The sequence below is a fragment of the Salmo salar genome, chromosome ssa26 (genome assembly GCF_905237065.1).
Source record: "Salmo salar chromosome ssa26, Ssal_v3.1, whole genome shotgun sequence".
Lineage (NCBI taxonomy): Eukaryota > Metazoa > Chordata > Actinopteri > Salmoniformes > Salmonidae > Salmo > Salmo salar.
In genome coordinates this window covers 20,408,536-20,423,755 of record NC_059467.1, presented here as the reverse complement: position 1 = coordinate 20,423,755, position 15,220 = coordinate 20,408,536, and the positions used below count along the sequence as shown (strand labels likewise).

The 15,220-nt window shown below is 42.1% G+C and overlaps 1 protein-coding gene across 4 annotated transcripts in view; it reads left to right on the top strand.

Moving 5' to 3' along the window:
* LOC106587352 (AP-1 complex subunit gamma-1) overlaps window positions 1-15,220 on the top strand; it is a 33,745-nt gene that overhangs the window by 13,199 nt on the left and 5,326 nt on the right. For 3 of the 4 annotated variants that reach the window (XM_014175680.2, XM_014175681.2, XM_045708608.1), the window contains exons 3-22: window positions 2,307-2,431; window positions 3,172-3,313; window positions 6,744-6,840; window positions 7,554-7,630; window positions 8,100-8,108; window positions 8,844-8,939; window positions 9,032-9,112; window positions 9,204-9,358; window positions 9,465-9,578; window positions 9,751-9,891; window positions 10,481-10,535; window positions 10,806-10,928; window positions 11,184-11,273; window positions 11,381-11,505; window positions 11,632-11,736; window positions 12,671-12,812; window positions 13,464-13,590; window positions 13,897-13,992; window positions 14,715-14,869; window positions 15,055-15,153. In XM_014175680.2, the coding sequence (XP_014031155.1) occupies window positions 2,307-2,431; window positions 3,172-3,313; window positions 6,744-6,840; window positions 7,554-7,630; window positions 8,100-8,108; window positions 8,844-8,939; window positions 9,032-9,112; window positions 9,204-9,358; window positions 9,465-9,578; window positions 9,751-9,891; window positions 10,481-10,535; window positions 10,806-10,928; window positions 11,184-11,273; window positions 11,381-11,505; window positions 11,632-11,736; window positions 12,671-12,812; window positions 13,464-13,590; window positions 13,897-13,992; window positions 14,715-14,869; window positions 15,055-15,153 (2,154 nt within the window). The remainder of the gene's footprint in view (window positions 1-2,306; window positions 2,432-3,171; window positions 3,314-6,743; window positions 6,841-7,553; window positions 7,631-8,099; window positions 8,109-8,843; window positions 8,940-9,031; window positions 9,113-9,203; window positions 9,359-9,464; window positions 9,579-9,750; window positions 9,892-10,480; window positions 10,536-10,805; window positions 10,929-11,183; window positions 11,274-11,380; window positions 11,506-11,631; window positions 11,737-12,670; window positions 12,813-13,463; window positions 13,591-13,896; window positions 13,993-14,714; window positions 14,870-15,054; window positions 15,154-15,220) is intronic. The other variant, XM_014175682.2, reaches the window with a different exon arrangement.

Sequence of the window (15,220 nt, the reverse complement as noted above, 5' to 3'; positions counted from 1 at the left end):
GGAGAAGGAGGACCGAGCACGCCCCCATTCTCATCGACGGGGCTGTAGTGGAGCAGGTTGAGATCTTCAAGTTCCTTGGGGTCCACATCACCAACAAACTATCATGGTCCAAACACACTAAGACAGTTGTGAAGAGGGCACAGCAAAGCTATTCCCTCTCAGGAGACTGAAAAGATTTGGCATGGGTTCTCAGATCCTCAAAAGGTTCTACAGCTGCACCATCGAGAGCATCCTGACTGGTTGCATCACTGCCTGGTATGGCAACTGCTCGGCCTCCGACCGCAAAGCACTACAGAGGGTAGTGCGTACGGCCCAGTATATCACTGGGGCCAAGCTTCCTGCCATCCAGGACCTCTATATCAGGCGGTGTTAGAGGAAGGCCCTAAAAATTGTCAAGGACTCCAGCTACCCTAGTCATAGACTGTTCTCTCTGCTACCTCACGGCAAGCGGTACTGGAGCGCCAAGTCGAGGTCCAAAAGGCTTCTTAACAGCTTCTACCCCCAAACCATAAGACTCCTGAACAGCTAATCAAAGGGCTACTCAGACCCCTCTTACGCTGCTGCTACTCTGTTTATTATCTATGCATAGTCACTTTAACGTCTTACATCTAGATGTTCCGCTAGCGGAACACCGCTCCAATATCCAATGATAGGGCGTGGCGCGAATTACAAAGTCCTCAAAAATCCAAAAACTTCAATTTTTCAAACATATGACTATTTTACACAATTTTTAAAGACACAACTATCTCCTTTATCTAACCACATTGTCCGATTTCATAAAGGCTTTACAACGAAAGCAACACATTAGATTATGTCAGGAGAGTACCCAGCCAGAAATAATCACACACCCATTTTTCAAGCTAGCGCATATGTCACAAAAAACAAAACCACAGCTAAATGCAGCACTAACCTTTGATCTTCATCAGATGACACTCCTAGGACATTATGTTATACAATACATGCATGTTTTGTTCAATCAAGTTCATATTTATATCAAAAAACAGCTTTTTATATTAGCATGTGACGTTTAGAACTAGCATTCCCACCGAACACTTCCGGTGAATTTACTAAATTACTCACCATAAACGTTCACAAAAAACATAATTATTTTAAGAATTATAGATACAGAACTCCTTTATGCAATCGCGGTGTCCGATTTTAAAATAGCTTTTCGGTGAAAGCACATTTTGCAATATTCTGAGTAGATAGCCCGGCCATCCTGGCTAGCTATTTTGACACCCACCAAGTTTGGCACTCACCAAACTTAGATTTACTATAAGAAAAATTGGATTACCTTTGCTGTTCTTCGTCAGAATGCACTCCCAGGACTTCTAGTTTACACCCAATGTTGTTTTGGTTCCAAATAATCCATAGTTATATCCAAATAGCGGCGTTTTGTTCTTGCGTTCAAGACGCTATCCGAAGGGTGACGCGCCGGCGCATATCGTGACAAAAAAATTCGAAATATTCCATTACCGTACTTCGAAGCATGTCAAACGCTGTTTAAAATCAATTTTTATGCGATTTTTCTCGTAAAATAGCGATAATATTCCGACCGGGAAACGTCGTTTTCGTTCAAAGACTGAAAATGTAAAATGGACTCTTCACACGCGCGCCCGTTTCATTGTTCTCAGATCGACCACTATCCAAATGCGCTACTGTTTTTCAGCCAGGGACTGCAGAGTCATCATTCCCCGTTCTGGCGCCTTCTGAGAGCCTATGGGAGTCTTAGAAAATGTCACGTTACAGCAGGGATCCTCTGTATTTGATAAAGAGGCTATAGAAGGCCAAGAAATGGTCAGAGAGGGCACTTCCAGTTTTGAATCTTCTCAGGTTTTGGCCTGCCATATGAGTTCTGTTATACTCACAGACACCATTCAAACAGTTTTAGAAACTTTAGGGTGTTTTCTATCCAAATCATATGTATATTTTAGTTTCTGGGCAGGAGTAATAACCAGATTAAATCGGGTACGTTTTTTATCCGGCCGTGAAAATACTGCCCCCTATCCTAAACAGGTTAACTCTACCTACATGTACATATTACCTTGACTAACTGGTGCCCCCGCACATTGACTCTGTACCGGTGCCCCCTGTATATAGCCTCGCTTGTTATTTTACAGCTGCCATTTTAATTGTTACTTTTATTTTCAATTTTTTACTTAACACTTATTTGTATTTTTTTTCTTGACTTCTTAAAGCATTGTTGGTTGAGGGCTTGTAAGTAAGCATTTCACTGTAAGGTCTACACCTATTGTATTCGGCACATGTGACAAATAGAATTTGATTTGATGAGTTTTGTTTTCCAGCTGGAGTGCCTGAAGTTGATTGCATCCCAGAAGTTCACTGACAAACGGATTGGGTACTTGGGAGCCATGCTACTGTTGGACGAGAGGCAGGACGTCCATCTATTAATGACAAACTGCATCAAGAAGTAAGGCAGGCCAGATCCGCATTGGCTCAAACACACTATCCTGACAGGAACAGCTGCTTATTTGTAGTGTGGGAGTAGAGATGAGAGCTGTGCTGCAGGAGGTGGTGATGTGCACCAACACCAGTGTTCTGTTACTGCCAGAAATGTTACTCATGAGTGGTGCTCTCGCCAGAAGCGTGTGCTTCTGATGTTGGATACGGAAACAGCCCCATAACCTGCCGGACCAGCTGTTGCTTCTATTTCTCAATCTCTTGCCTTCGTGCACATTTTTCTTCTTTCCTGTAAACCCTGATCTATCCTTCGTCGTCCCTTTTACCCACCTCTTCCTGTTTCTTATATTTTTTTCTCGCCGTCTTTCCTCTTTCTGTTCTACATATCGGCGCCATCCTATATTTCTGATCTATTATCTCCCTATGGGAGACAGGGATACAGCCACATTCCAAAGTCTAGGTTGAAAACAAAGGCATTTGCCATTAAGACCCTTAGACTTTGGAATTGTCTGCCAGAGATCAGGCTTGCAGATTCAGTGCCTGTTTTTAAATCCCTTTTAAAGACACACTTTTATAAAGATGCTTTTAATTTATGATTTTAATTAGTTATCCTTTTTCATTCTTCTTCCTCCTGCCTTTATTTCTTTGCTAGTACTTTTATTTTATGATGTGAAGCACTTTTACTTTATACGCTATATAAATAAAGTTATTATCTGCTACCCACTCATTCTTCCCCCTGTCCTTCCTCAGTGATCTGAATCACAGCACACAGTATGTCCAGGGCCTGGCCTTGTGCACCCTGGGCTGCATGGGCTCCTCAGAGATGTGTCGAGACCTGGCTGGAGAGGTGGAGAAGCTGCTCAAAACATCCAACTCCTACCTGAGGAAAAAGGTACCTCTCATTCTCACCTAGCCCATATTTACTCTTTACAAAGAAGTGTTAGTCAGGTGATCAGTTTAAAGTTTGTTAGCAGACCTGCCAACCTGCACTCGTTTTATGTACTATGCACACAATTTGAGGTCAAAGTATGCTGGTACGAAAAAGTACCCCAAAATACGCTTCTATTAGTACCACCGTCTGAAGTTGGAGCTGAGCCAATCAGGACTTGGGCGAGGAGAAAAAATGTCAAGCTCTCCACTCCAGCCCGCCCCCCGTAGTAGTCTACTATTTTCCTCCCTCGAGCTGAATGACAGCTCTCCACTTTGTCCGTTGATACCGCTGATGTGTGACAAAAAAGGGTAGGGAAAATGGAGAACGAACTATTCTGCGAATACATTTTCCAAAGTTGTATGTGTTAGTCAAGCACATTAAGACAAATGTAGTTAGCTACAGTGTTTAGTCAACAGACATGGCAGAGAGAGCTGTTCCGCTAATACCGTCCTTCACAGAAAGTTATATTAGACTGTCTTAAGATTATTAGGCCTATGTTGATTTAATCAGTTGTTGATCTGGCCTCTTGATCCAGCTGTATGTCAACAGTAGATAATGATGTGATAATAATCAGTTCACCAATGACAAGGCATGTTGATGAATGGTAGCCTAGTAGTCAGACCTTGATGGATTAGGTCAGGGATGGAGATCTGAAACAAGCTGATATAGTCCTTGTTCAGTTGTTTCATATTCCAAATAGCCTACAGTAAGCTAGACCACTACATTACATCCAGTAATTGAATTATTCTCTTATTCTAAATGTTCTCCCCAAACAAAATTTAAGGAGCCAGTTTACATTTTTACTAGACTATCCACATAAAGACACCAACTTCTTACGAGGATTGATTTGACAATAGCCAGTGAAAAATCAGAGCGCCAAATTCAAAACCACAAATCTAATAATTTCAATTTCTCAAACTTAAGACTATTTTACACCATTTTAAAGATGCACTTCTCCTGAATCCAACCACGTTGTCCGATTTCAAAAAGGCTTCACAGCGAAAGCAAAACATTAGATTATGTTAGGACAGTACATATACAAAAATAACCACACAGCCATTTTCCAAGCAAGGAGATGTCACGAAAACCAGCTAAAATTATGCACTAACCTTTGACGATCTTCATCAGATGACACTCCTAGGACATCATGTTACACAATACATGCATGTTTTGTTCGATGAAGTTGATATTTATATCCAAAAACAGCATTTTACATTGGCGCGTGATGTTCAGAAAATATTTTGCCTCCAATACTGCCGGTGAATCAGAACAACAATTTACAAAAATACTCATCATCAACGTTGATAAAATATTAAACTGTTATTCAAAGAATTATAGATGAACATCTCCTTTATGCAACCGCTGTGACAGATCTCAAAAAAGCTTCACAGGGAAAGCACACTTTGCAATAATCTGAGTACTGTGCTCAGAAAAATACACCAGATACCCGCCATTTTGGAGTCATCTAAAATCATAAATAGCATTAGAAATATTCACTTACCTTTTTGATCTTCATCAGAAGGCACTTCCAGGAATCCCAGGTCCACAATAAATGTTGTTTTGTTCGATAAAGTCCATCATTTATGTCCAAATACCTCCTTGCGCGTTCAGTAAGCTACTCCAAATGTAGGAAGCGAGCGGAAAATTTCACGACAAAGTCAAAAAAAGTTATATTTACGTTCGTTGAAACATGTGAAACGTTGTAAAGCATCAATCTTTAGGGCCTTTTTAACGTAAAACGTCAATAATATTCCAACCGGACGATTCCAATGTCTTGGAAAAACGTTATGGAACACAGCTACCTCCTCACGTAAATGCGCGCCAGTGAACTCATGTCATTTTCTGGGTCACCAACTTCCCCACCTTAATGTTCACTCTCTGTTCACTGCAAAAGGCTGAAAGAAGGTTCTAAAGACTGTTGACATCTAGTGGAAGCCTTAGGTTTCATTTTGCACTTCCTAAGTCACTGTGTGTTAGGTAGGCAATGACTTGGAAAGATTCCAAGCATCAGATTTCCACTTCCTGGTTGGGTTTTTCTCAGGTTTTTGCCTGCCATATGAGTTCTGTTATAATCACAGACATCATTCAAACAGTTTTAGAAACTTCAGAGTGTTTTCTATCCAAATCTACTAATAATATGCATATCCTAGCTTCTGAGTTTGAGTAGGAGACAGTTTAATATGGGCACGTATTTCATCCGAAAGTGAAAATACTGCCCCCTACACGTAAGAAGTTAATTAGAATAATAATAAAAAACTAAATGTAACCTAGAAAAATGTGAGTGTCGTTGAGACCACCGCAATTTCATTTCGTAGACTTCTGTGTAATCTATGGATTTCACATGGCTGGGCAGGGGCACAGCCATGGGAGGGCATAGGCTCACCCACTTGAGAGCCAGGCCCACCCACTAGGGAGCTAGGCCCAGCCAATGAGAATATGTTTTTCCCCACAAAAGGGCTTTATTCAAGACAGAAATACTCCTCAGTTTCATGAGATGTCTGGGTGGCTGGTCTCAGACGATACCGCAGGTGAAGAAGCCGGATGTGGAGGTGTCATGGTTACTCTTGGTCTGTGGTTGTGAGGCTGGTTGGATGTACAGCCAAATTCTCTAAAACGACGGCGGTGGTTTATGGTAGAGAAATGAACATAAAATTCCCTGGCAAAAGCTCTGGTGGTCATTCCTGCAATCAGCATGCCAATTGAATGCACCTTCAAAAACTTGAGACGTCTGTGGCATTGTGTTGTGTGACACAACTCCACATTTTAGTGGCCTTTCATCGCCCCCAGCACAAGGTGCACCTGTGTAATGATCATGCTGTTTAATCAGCTTCTTGATATGCTTCACCTGTCAGGTGGATGGATTATATTGACAAAGGAGAAATGCTCACTAACAGGGATGTAAACAAATTTGTGCAGAACATTTGAGAGAAATAAGCTTTTTGTGCATATGGAACATTTAATTTCAGATCATGGGACCAGCACTCTATATGTTGCATTTTTATATTTTTGTTCAGTATCATTTAATGCTGTAATTCAGGAAATGGCAGTTTAAAGGTTTTTCAAAAATGCAAAATGCTCCAACTTCCTGAGGGGGAAGTTGACTGACCCCCTCCAGATCTCCCCTATACTCCCCCCCAGAAATGTTTCTGGTTAGATACTGAAGAGCAGCCAAGTACCCATAACAGTCTATAGCCTAACATTGCTACTGAGACTGTCTTCTGCCAAAATTGTTGTTAGGCACAACAACAAACAAGTGCATTTTCTTATGATTTGAGCAGTGTGGGTGTTGCCTCGCTAAAGTCGTACTCATAAAAATTATTTAAGGTTGGCAGGTCTGTGTTAGCATGTCATAGTTGAGCACTTTGGGAAAACATTAGAATTTTCTCCCCAGGCGGCGTTGTGTGCAGTCCACGTCATCAGGAAGGTCCCAGAGCTGATGGAGATGTTCCTCCCAGCCACAAAAAACCTGCTGAGCGAGAAGAACCACGGTGAGACAACAGGGGGCTGGGGGCAACTATGTCCTGCACAGAGAGCATTGGGTTTGGTCACTCACAGATAAAATGGGGATACTGTGTCCTTCAAAGGGAAAATTGGACTGGTGCCCTCTATACAGTTGAAATGTCCTTCAGTGAACAGAGCTGGATTAATGACTGTTTCCTGATGAGCTGGGGGGCTGCTGCGTCCTTCAGTTTTTCAATTGATCACCTCGGGTGTTTTCACTAGACACTGATGGTTGTCATAGTACAATGGCTGTTCTGACAGCTTTATAAAGTGATGCCCTTGTCAGAACCAATGTTATTGCTACGAATGTTTCTAAACGAGTTTGACATTTGAAGTTGCCCATAGAAACTAAGTTCAGTTTTGTGTTTTCCCCCTCAATGGTCAAGGTAAGGATTTGGGGAGGGTAAGTTGATGCTAGATACATACCTGTAGTTGTCTTTGTAGTGCTAAATTTGGCCTTAATGACATTAAACTGACACTTACTAAGAGTGAGAATCCAGATTATAAACCACCACAACGGAACTAGCCAACAGCTTCCCCATAGACTATGTTCCTTATTTTAGTAACAATGCTGTGACATTGACTCCCAGGGAATTGGCAAGGAAATTTGTGAAAATTTTGTGAACTACTACTGTTCATCAGGGATGCTGTTGTTTGTTGACCTTTTTTCAAACAACTAGTTTCTCTTTGTCTCCTTAAGGTGTTCTCCACACTTCTGTTGTCCTCCTCACTGAAATGTGTGAAAGAAGTCCCGACATGCTCTTACACTTCAGAAAGGTATGGCTAGCCACAATCTAATTAGTGAAATTACTGCTATCAAGAGTTTTTGGGTAACGGCGTAACACGTCATCATATCTTTAGGGAGTTAATTAAGCATTTGTCCTAAGCTCACTCTACATTTCATTCTCTCTTAGTACTCATTTTCCTTTCACTATGACTGTTTTGGATATACTTCAAACATATTTTGCCTTTTGAAACCTTGGATTACATTTTCCCTTAAGGTTTGCTCTACATTCAAAGTAGGCCTATGTCTCAGTCGTATCTCCTTGCCTTGCTTTTTTCCCTTGCTGTATCTCTAGTGGTTCTGTACCTCTTCCCTTAGCCATAACAACCTTGAGCCAGTCTCCCACCCCTCATGTTCATGATCAGAACATTACTTTGAGCTCTCTAAAAGTGAATCTTCCCTAACATCTACCTCATATTTTTTCTGTCATTTGTCTTTGTTACAATTCCTGCATTGTGTTAGAATGAGAAGGTAAGAGTACATTCTGGTTTCATAGCTGGTGCATGCTGTTACTATTAATCACACGGTCACTGTAGATGTAATCAAATCTGTGTTCCGTAAAGTACCTTTTTGTCTTTTTGATTTTTACTTTTACAGCGGTTATACGTTGGTGTTCTCTTTTGATATCATGACAGGATTTTTAAAAATGTTTCTTAGACATCCCTCACTATTGTCAATGTGTCATCATCAACCTAATGTGTAACTCATTTGATCACCATATGTTGAAAACAACATGATGGGTCTGTTTTCAATTGATCACCTCAGGTGTTTTCACTAGATACTGATGGTTTTATGTCTGTTAAAAGGGGGGTATGTGTCTGTATGCGTACAAATATATATTTCAGAAAAATATATTCGCATTGGTGCAAATTGTCTATGAATATTCTTGCCTAGCATTCCTGGTAAGAATTATGATTCGGGTTAAATTTCATCCAGATGTGATTGAATGTGACATCACAGTTCGATTAGCTTTTTAAAACCCAACATCCTAACTGAATGTTTTCATACAATCAATGCTGTCTTGATTACCATAACCCAGAAATGTAAGTTACATTGACAATTAAATCAAGAGAATGTAAAGAATAACTGCACATTCTACAAAATACTTTGTCAAGTTATTTCAGTAACAAGGTTGGACACCGATTCCTTAGAAATAAAGACCTTGACCCTTGATGGTACCCCTCCTCTCCTGTTGTTCTTTTGTAGTTGGTTCCACAGCTGGTGAGAATCCTGAAGAACCTGATCATGTCTGGTTACTCTCCTGAGCATGACGTGTCTGGCATCAGTGACCCCTTCCTGCAGGTGAGACCTTTGACCTTGTGTTTAGTTCCAATCATTTGATCTTCTGTAACATCAACTTGGCTAGGCCAGTCAGTGATGCCCCTTCATTGCAGGTGCGGATATTGAGACTATTGCGAATTCTGGGCAGGAGTGATGATGACTCAAGTGAAGCAATGAATGACATTCTTGCACAGGTGAGAATATAGGTTAATCAATAGTACTCGAGGCTTACTGCCCTAGAGATATGGCCTTACAATCAGACTAACGGTTTCTTCGCACTTGTAGGTGGCAACCAACACTGAGACCAGTAAAAATGTAGGCAATGCAATCCTCTACGAGACAGTACTGACCATAATGGACATCAAATCAGAAAGTGGATTGAGGGTGTTGGCCATCAACATACTGGGACGCTTCCTTCTCAACAATGACAAAAATATTAGGTAAGTAACACCCTTGCAGAACTAATTAATTGAATGATCTGAACATAGGTCATCAAAGTCTGAGGTAATATAACACTTTTATGGTGTATTTTTGTTCACCCTCAAGATATGTGGCACTGACGTCCCTACTGAAGACTGTACAGACGGACCACAATGCAGTGCAGAGGCATCGGAGCACCATTGTGGACTGTCTAAAAGACCTGGATGTGTCCATCAAGAGGTGAGACCTACACCTAAATGAGGAGAACATGAGTGACATACAGTATAGACATTAGTACATAACACACTAGTACAACACACTGCTAGTCACTGTACATAAATTTCTCCACAAAATAAGGGTCAGAAGATGTAGAGATTTCCTTGTCTTATCGTCCTCCCATTTTCCTCTCTAGGCGTGCGATGGAGCTGAGCTTCGCCCTGGTGAATGGGAACAACATCCGAGGCATGATGAAGGAGCTGCTCTACTTCCTGGACTCCTGTGACCCAGAATTCAAAGCGGACTGTGCGTCCGGGGTCTTCCTGGCTGCAGAGAAGTAAGGCTCGGGTGTGGTCCAGTTAGAGCTGGAAGATCCGTAGAGATCAGTCTTTGCCAATCAGAAGGCTCTTGCTAGTTCCATAGCAACATTAAGCAGTTGCACCATGTGAAACCGTTCTCAACATTATCCCGTGGCTTGTAGGTCTTTACCACCTCATTTTGTTTGTATTGGCCGTTGCTCAGCAGTTGTAGTAGCGGTTCGAGAGGTAATAGAAGGATTAGTAGTGATTGCATGAGAGGCCATGGCAGCAGTCATTTTTGCATGTTGGCTGTTCACACAGATCCTGACTGAATGCCTCAGTTTCCTTGCATTAGGAATGTAGACTTAGAGAATAGATTACAGTCAGTGGCCTCAAGCACCTCCAATGATTAACTATTGTTTCTGCATCCTCCGGTTAATGTGTGTGGCTTACTTACTAAAATGCTGTGTGATGAAAAAATGAGTGATCCATCGTCAGAGCATGACATTGTTGATACCATATATTTTCTGACAGCATAAACCTCAGTCCAACTTTTTTCAGTTCATGGTTATATGATCCTCCGCTCAGTGTAATGCAGAGGTGACTGATGCGTGTTCTGTTTCACAGGTATGCGCCTTCAAAAAGATGGCACATTGACACCATCATGAGAGTCCTGACAACGGTATATGTATAATTTCATCAAATACCTTTCTCTGCACAGATGATGGTAACATAAATAATTATGCTTGACTGTTGAGTGATGAATCCTTGAGTGATCCATCGACTGAACTGCAAATGATGATCTCATCATATCTGACAACAGCCGCTTTTTACCGTCTTAGACACGGTCTAGTCTTGAAAGTGTTTTTGTCGCTGACCCTATACAAAATTATCATCTGCCTCATTGTCCATTTTGAGATGTTTATTTTTAACAACACCTGTTTGTGTCCAGGCGGGGAGCTATGTCCGAGACGACTCTGTCCCCAACCTCATCCAGCTCATCACCAACAGTGTGGAGATGCATGCCTACACGGTGCAGAGACTCTACAAAGCTCTGCTGGATGACATCTCACAGGTCCGAGACATCTCTGGTCACACACACGTCATACACACCCCTTGTATGATAAGGGGAAAATACACACTAAAACAGCCCAGTAACCAGACAAATAAGTGGAACCTGACAATGAATATGTTGATTGAAACGTTATTGGATCACTAAAGATCACATTTGGAAGTAGCAAACAGTGTGCGGATGTTTCCCTTCCTCTCTGAGGAGGACTGGTTACAGTGAATCTGATCTTTCTGAAGTATAAGCGTTTCTCTCCCATAGCAACCACTGGTCCAGGTGTCATCCTGGTGTATAGGGGAGTATGGAGACCTGCTGGTATCTGGACAGTGTGAGGAGGAGGAGCCCATCCAGGTAGACCTCCTGAAGCACTCAATCACCTCAACTATTTCATCTAGAATGTTACACACAACATGTCTACGTGCACTGCCGACCTCAAGTTGAAGTGTATATATTTTCAGGTGACAGAGGATGAAGTCCTGGATGTTTTGGAAGGTCTTCTTGTGTCCAACTTGTCCACCCCTGTAACCCGTGGTTACTCCCTCACTGCCATCATGAAGCTGTCTACTCGCTTCAGCAGTGTCAAGTAAGTCCATCTGTGTTGAGCAGAGAGAATATCCAACAGGTTATGATGATTTTTTCCCCCCCTTAGCTCTGAAATGAATGGCAGGACGCACACTCAAGGTTAACATTTTTGTCTTAAAATCTCCAGCCGAATCAAGAAGGTGGTGTCAATATACGGCAGTAGCATCGACGTGGAGCTGCAACAGAGAGCTGTGGAGTACAATGCACTTTTCAAGAAATATGATCACATGAGGTGAGTATGCTCCAAAATGTATTTCCATTCATTACAAGCACTTTTCTGTAGAAATGATTGGTGCTTCCCCTTGTTTACCGTAATTTCCGGACTATTGAGCGCACCTGAATATAAGCCGCACCCACTGAATAAAAAAAAAAAAGTATTATTTTGAACATAAATAAGCCGCACATGTCTATAAGCCGCAGGTGCCTACCGGTACATTGAAACAAATTAACTTTACACAGGCTTTAACGAAACACGGCTTGTAACAAAAATAAATAGGCTTTAACGAAACACGGCTTGTAACAAAAATAAATAGGCTTTAACGAAACACGGCTTGTAACAAAAATAAATAGGCTTTAACGAAACACGGCTTGTAACAAAAATAAATAGGCTTTAACGAAACACGGCTTGTAACAAAAATAAATAGGCTTTAACGAAACATGGCTTGTAACAAAAATAAATAGGCTTTAACGAAACACGACTTGTAACAAAAAATAAAAATTAGCAGTAAACAGTAGCCTACCAAGAAAGTCATTGGTCACTATCTTCCTCCTCCTGTGCACTGAAACCACTGAAGTCATCTCCTTTGGTGTCGGAGTTGAATAGCCTCAGAATTGCTTCATCTGATATTGGATCGTTTTCATTGTCGCTCTCGTCACTTTCATCCGGAGGCAAATCCCCCGCTGAGCCCTCTTCAACACGCAGCAGTCCAGCCTTTCGAAACCCGTTGATGATAGTGGATGTTTTGACAATGCTCCACGCTGTCAGGACCCACAAATTTGAAAGCGGGGAAAATCCATATATTAGCCGCGTCATTGTTTAAGCCGCGAGGTTCAAAGCGTGGGAAAAAAGTTGCGGTTTATAGTCCGGAATGTACAGTAGTTCCCATTAAGTCAAGGAAATGTACCTATTTCCTCCCCCCCCCATCTCATTCTCTTCCTCTCTAAAGGCCTGCCTTACTGGAGCGAATGCCCATCATGGAGAAAACGGCCTCCAATGGCCCTACAGAGATCGTGCAGACCAATGGGGAGACAGAGCCCTCGGTGCCTGACACAAAACACCCGCCCCTAGTCACCCAGCCAGCCAACCAGGTGAGGGCAAGGTCACGGTCACATGACATATCTGTACTAACCATTGCTGGGAGGTTTTCTGTCACAGACGATGTGTAGCTGAATCAGTGGATCAACATCTGATTCAATCCGTATCACTGAAGTTCAGCGTTATACGCAAATGAAATGTTAAGGTCATTTCTGTTTGAGCTGACATATGTAGCAGCTTTTACCATGAATGCGGTCTTTGCTGATGCGGGAATGTTTAAAAAAAAAAATGCAGATTGCGCTGTAGCGCAGATCTTTAGCGATACGGATTGAATCGAGCCCTTAAACTCTTTATGTGGTGAAAGTCCACAAATCAGAGTAAGTCTGCTAATGCTTTTACAAACTGGTCAAACAAGGACCCCTGCTGATAGGAAAATTTAACTGTGCTGGGCATGTCAATCTATAGATTAATATATAAAGTAGTCTACATTTTCCTTTTTTGAGTTACAAAATATTTTACCATCATGTTCTAAAACAAAGCATAAATGAGATGTTATTCAGAGCTGTTGTTTTGTCCAAATCCTCTCTGTTTTACAGGTTTAATCTACAAATCCTCCCTGTATTACAGGTTTCATCTACAAATATGCCTTGTATTACAGGTTCAATCTACATGTGCTTTATGATTTAGTTTCTCTTCTGTTTCAGGCTAATGACTTGTTAGACCTGCTGGGAGGTAATGATGTGGTGCCTGTGATCCAAACCACCCTGCCCACCAAGCCTGCCTCGGCTGGAGGAGAGCTGCTCGACCTACTGGGGGACCTCTCACTGTCTGGTAGGACCACAGTCTCTCTCTCTCTCTCTCCTTCTCTTTCTCTCCAGCCCAAAGCACAGGTGGACCAACTGTGGTCATTGGTTAGGGCAACTTGATTGGTTTCTTCTTTTCTCTTTCACCTATTCTCTCTGTCACCCTCCCTGTACCTTCCTTCATAAAGTAACCACACTAGTCACTCCACATCCTGCTTGACTTGGACAGGAATCAACTTGTCTTGTGAACTATCACCAGTGGTATCACTGTTATGTCTGTGTGTGGTTCCCTGTATCCTGTTGGAACCCCCTGTGTTGTTGTCCGCCTCCCTAGGTGGTCCAGCTCCTGCCCCCTCTGTGCCCATCTCCCAGCCCCCCTTCCTCCTGGACGGCCTCTCCTCACAGCCCCTGTTTAATGATATTTCAGCAGGTGAGAGCTAGCGCTCATCAGGGAAGCTTTAAAATGTGTCATTTGATCCAAACCCCTCTCCCACCATGTTTATTTTTTTATTTGATTTATTATTTTACTAGGCAAGTCAGTTAAGAACAAATTCTTATTTACAATGACGGCCTAGCAAAAGGCCTCCTGCAGGGACGAGGGGGCTTGGGATTTAAAGAAATTATATTTATAATATTAACATAAGACAAAACAAACATCACAAGAGAGACAACATCACATGACAACACAGCATGGTAGCAACACAACATGGTTGCAGCCTAAATCATGGTACAAACATTATTGGGCACAGTCAACAGCACATTGGTCAAGAAGGTAGAGACAACAATACATCACACAAAGCAGCCAAAACTGTCAGTAAGAGTGTCCATGATTGAGTATTTGAATGAAGAGATTGAGATAAAACTGTCCAGTTTGAGTGTTTGTTGCAGCTCTTTCCAGTCGCTAGCTGCAGCGAACTGAAAAGAGGAGCGACCCAGGGATGTGTGTACTTTGGGGACCTTTAACAGAATGTGACTGGCAGAACGGGTGTTGTATGTGGAGGATGAGGGCTGCAAGAAGAGTACTCTCTGTCCCTATGTATCCCTTTCAAAACAATGCAAGCTTACACAAGTTCATACAATATTTTTGGGGGGTTATGTTTGGTACTACTTTTTCACTCTGAATTGTATTGACTTGTGCGTTCATGTCTTTAGCTATTCCCCCCATGACAGCATATAGCAAGAATGGCCTGAAAATAGAGTTCACCTTTGAGAGGGCCAACCCGAACATAGCAGTCATCACTATCCACGCCACCAACACCACCGAGGCTGACATGACAGAGTTTGTTTTCCAGGCTGCAGTACCAAAGGTGAGCCATGACTTGACAGTCACATTTGTGTAACTATGTAATGTTAAGAAATATATGTGTGGTTCTATGATTGACCTCTGTAGCAATGTACAGCTTAGTGAAAGTTGGGAATATGCAGGCGTATGTCCTACGAAGCAGACTTGGCAGGAGCAGTCTTTTACGCTCTCTGTGTCCCTCTCCTTCAGACATTCCAGCTGCAGCTCTTGTCCCCTAGCAGTAATATTGTCCCAGCACTCAACCAGGGAAGTGTCACACAGGTCATCAGAGTTCTCAACCCACAGAAGGTAAGAGATGTTCCTGTTTGTCCTGATCTATGGGTGCTATCAGAGGAATTTAGTGCAGAGGGCTCCT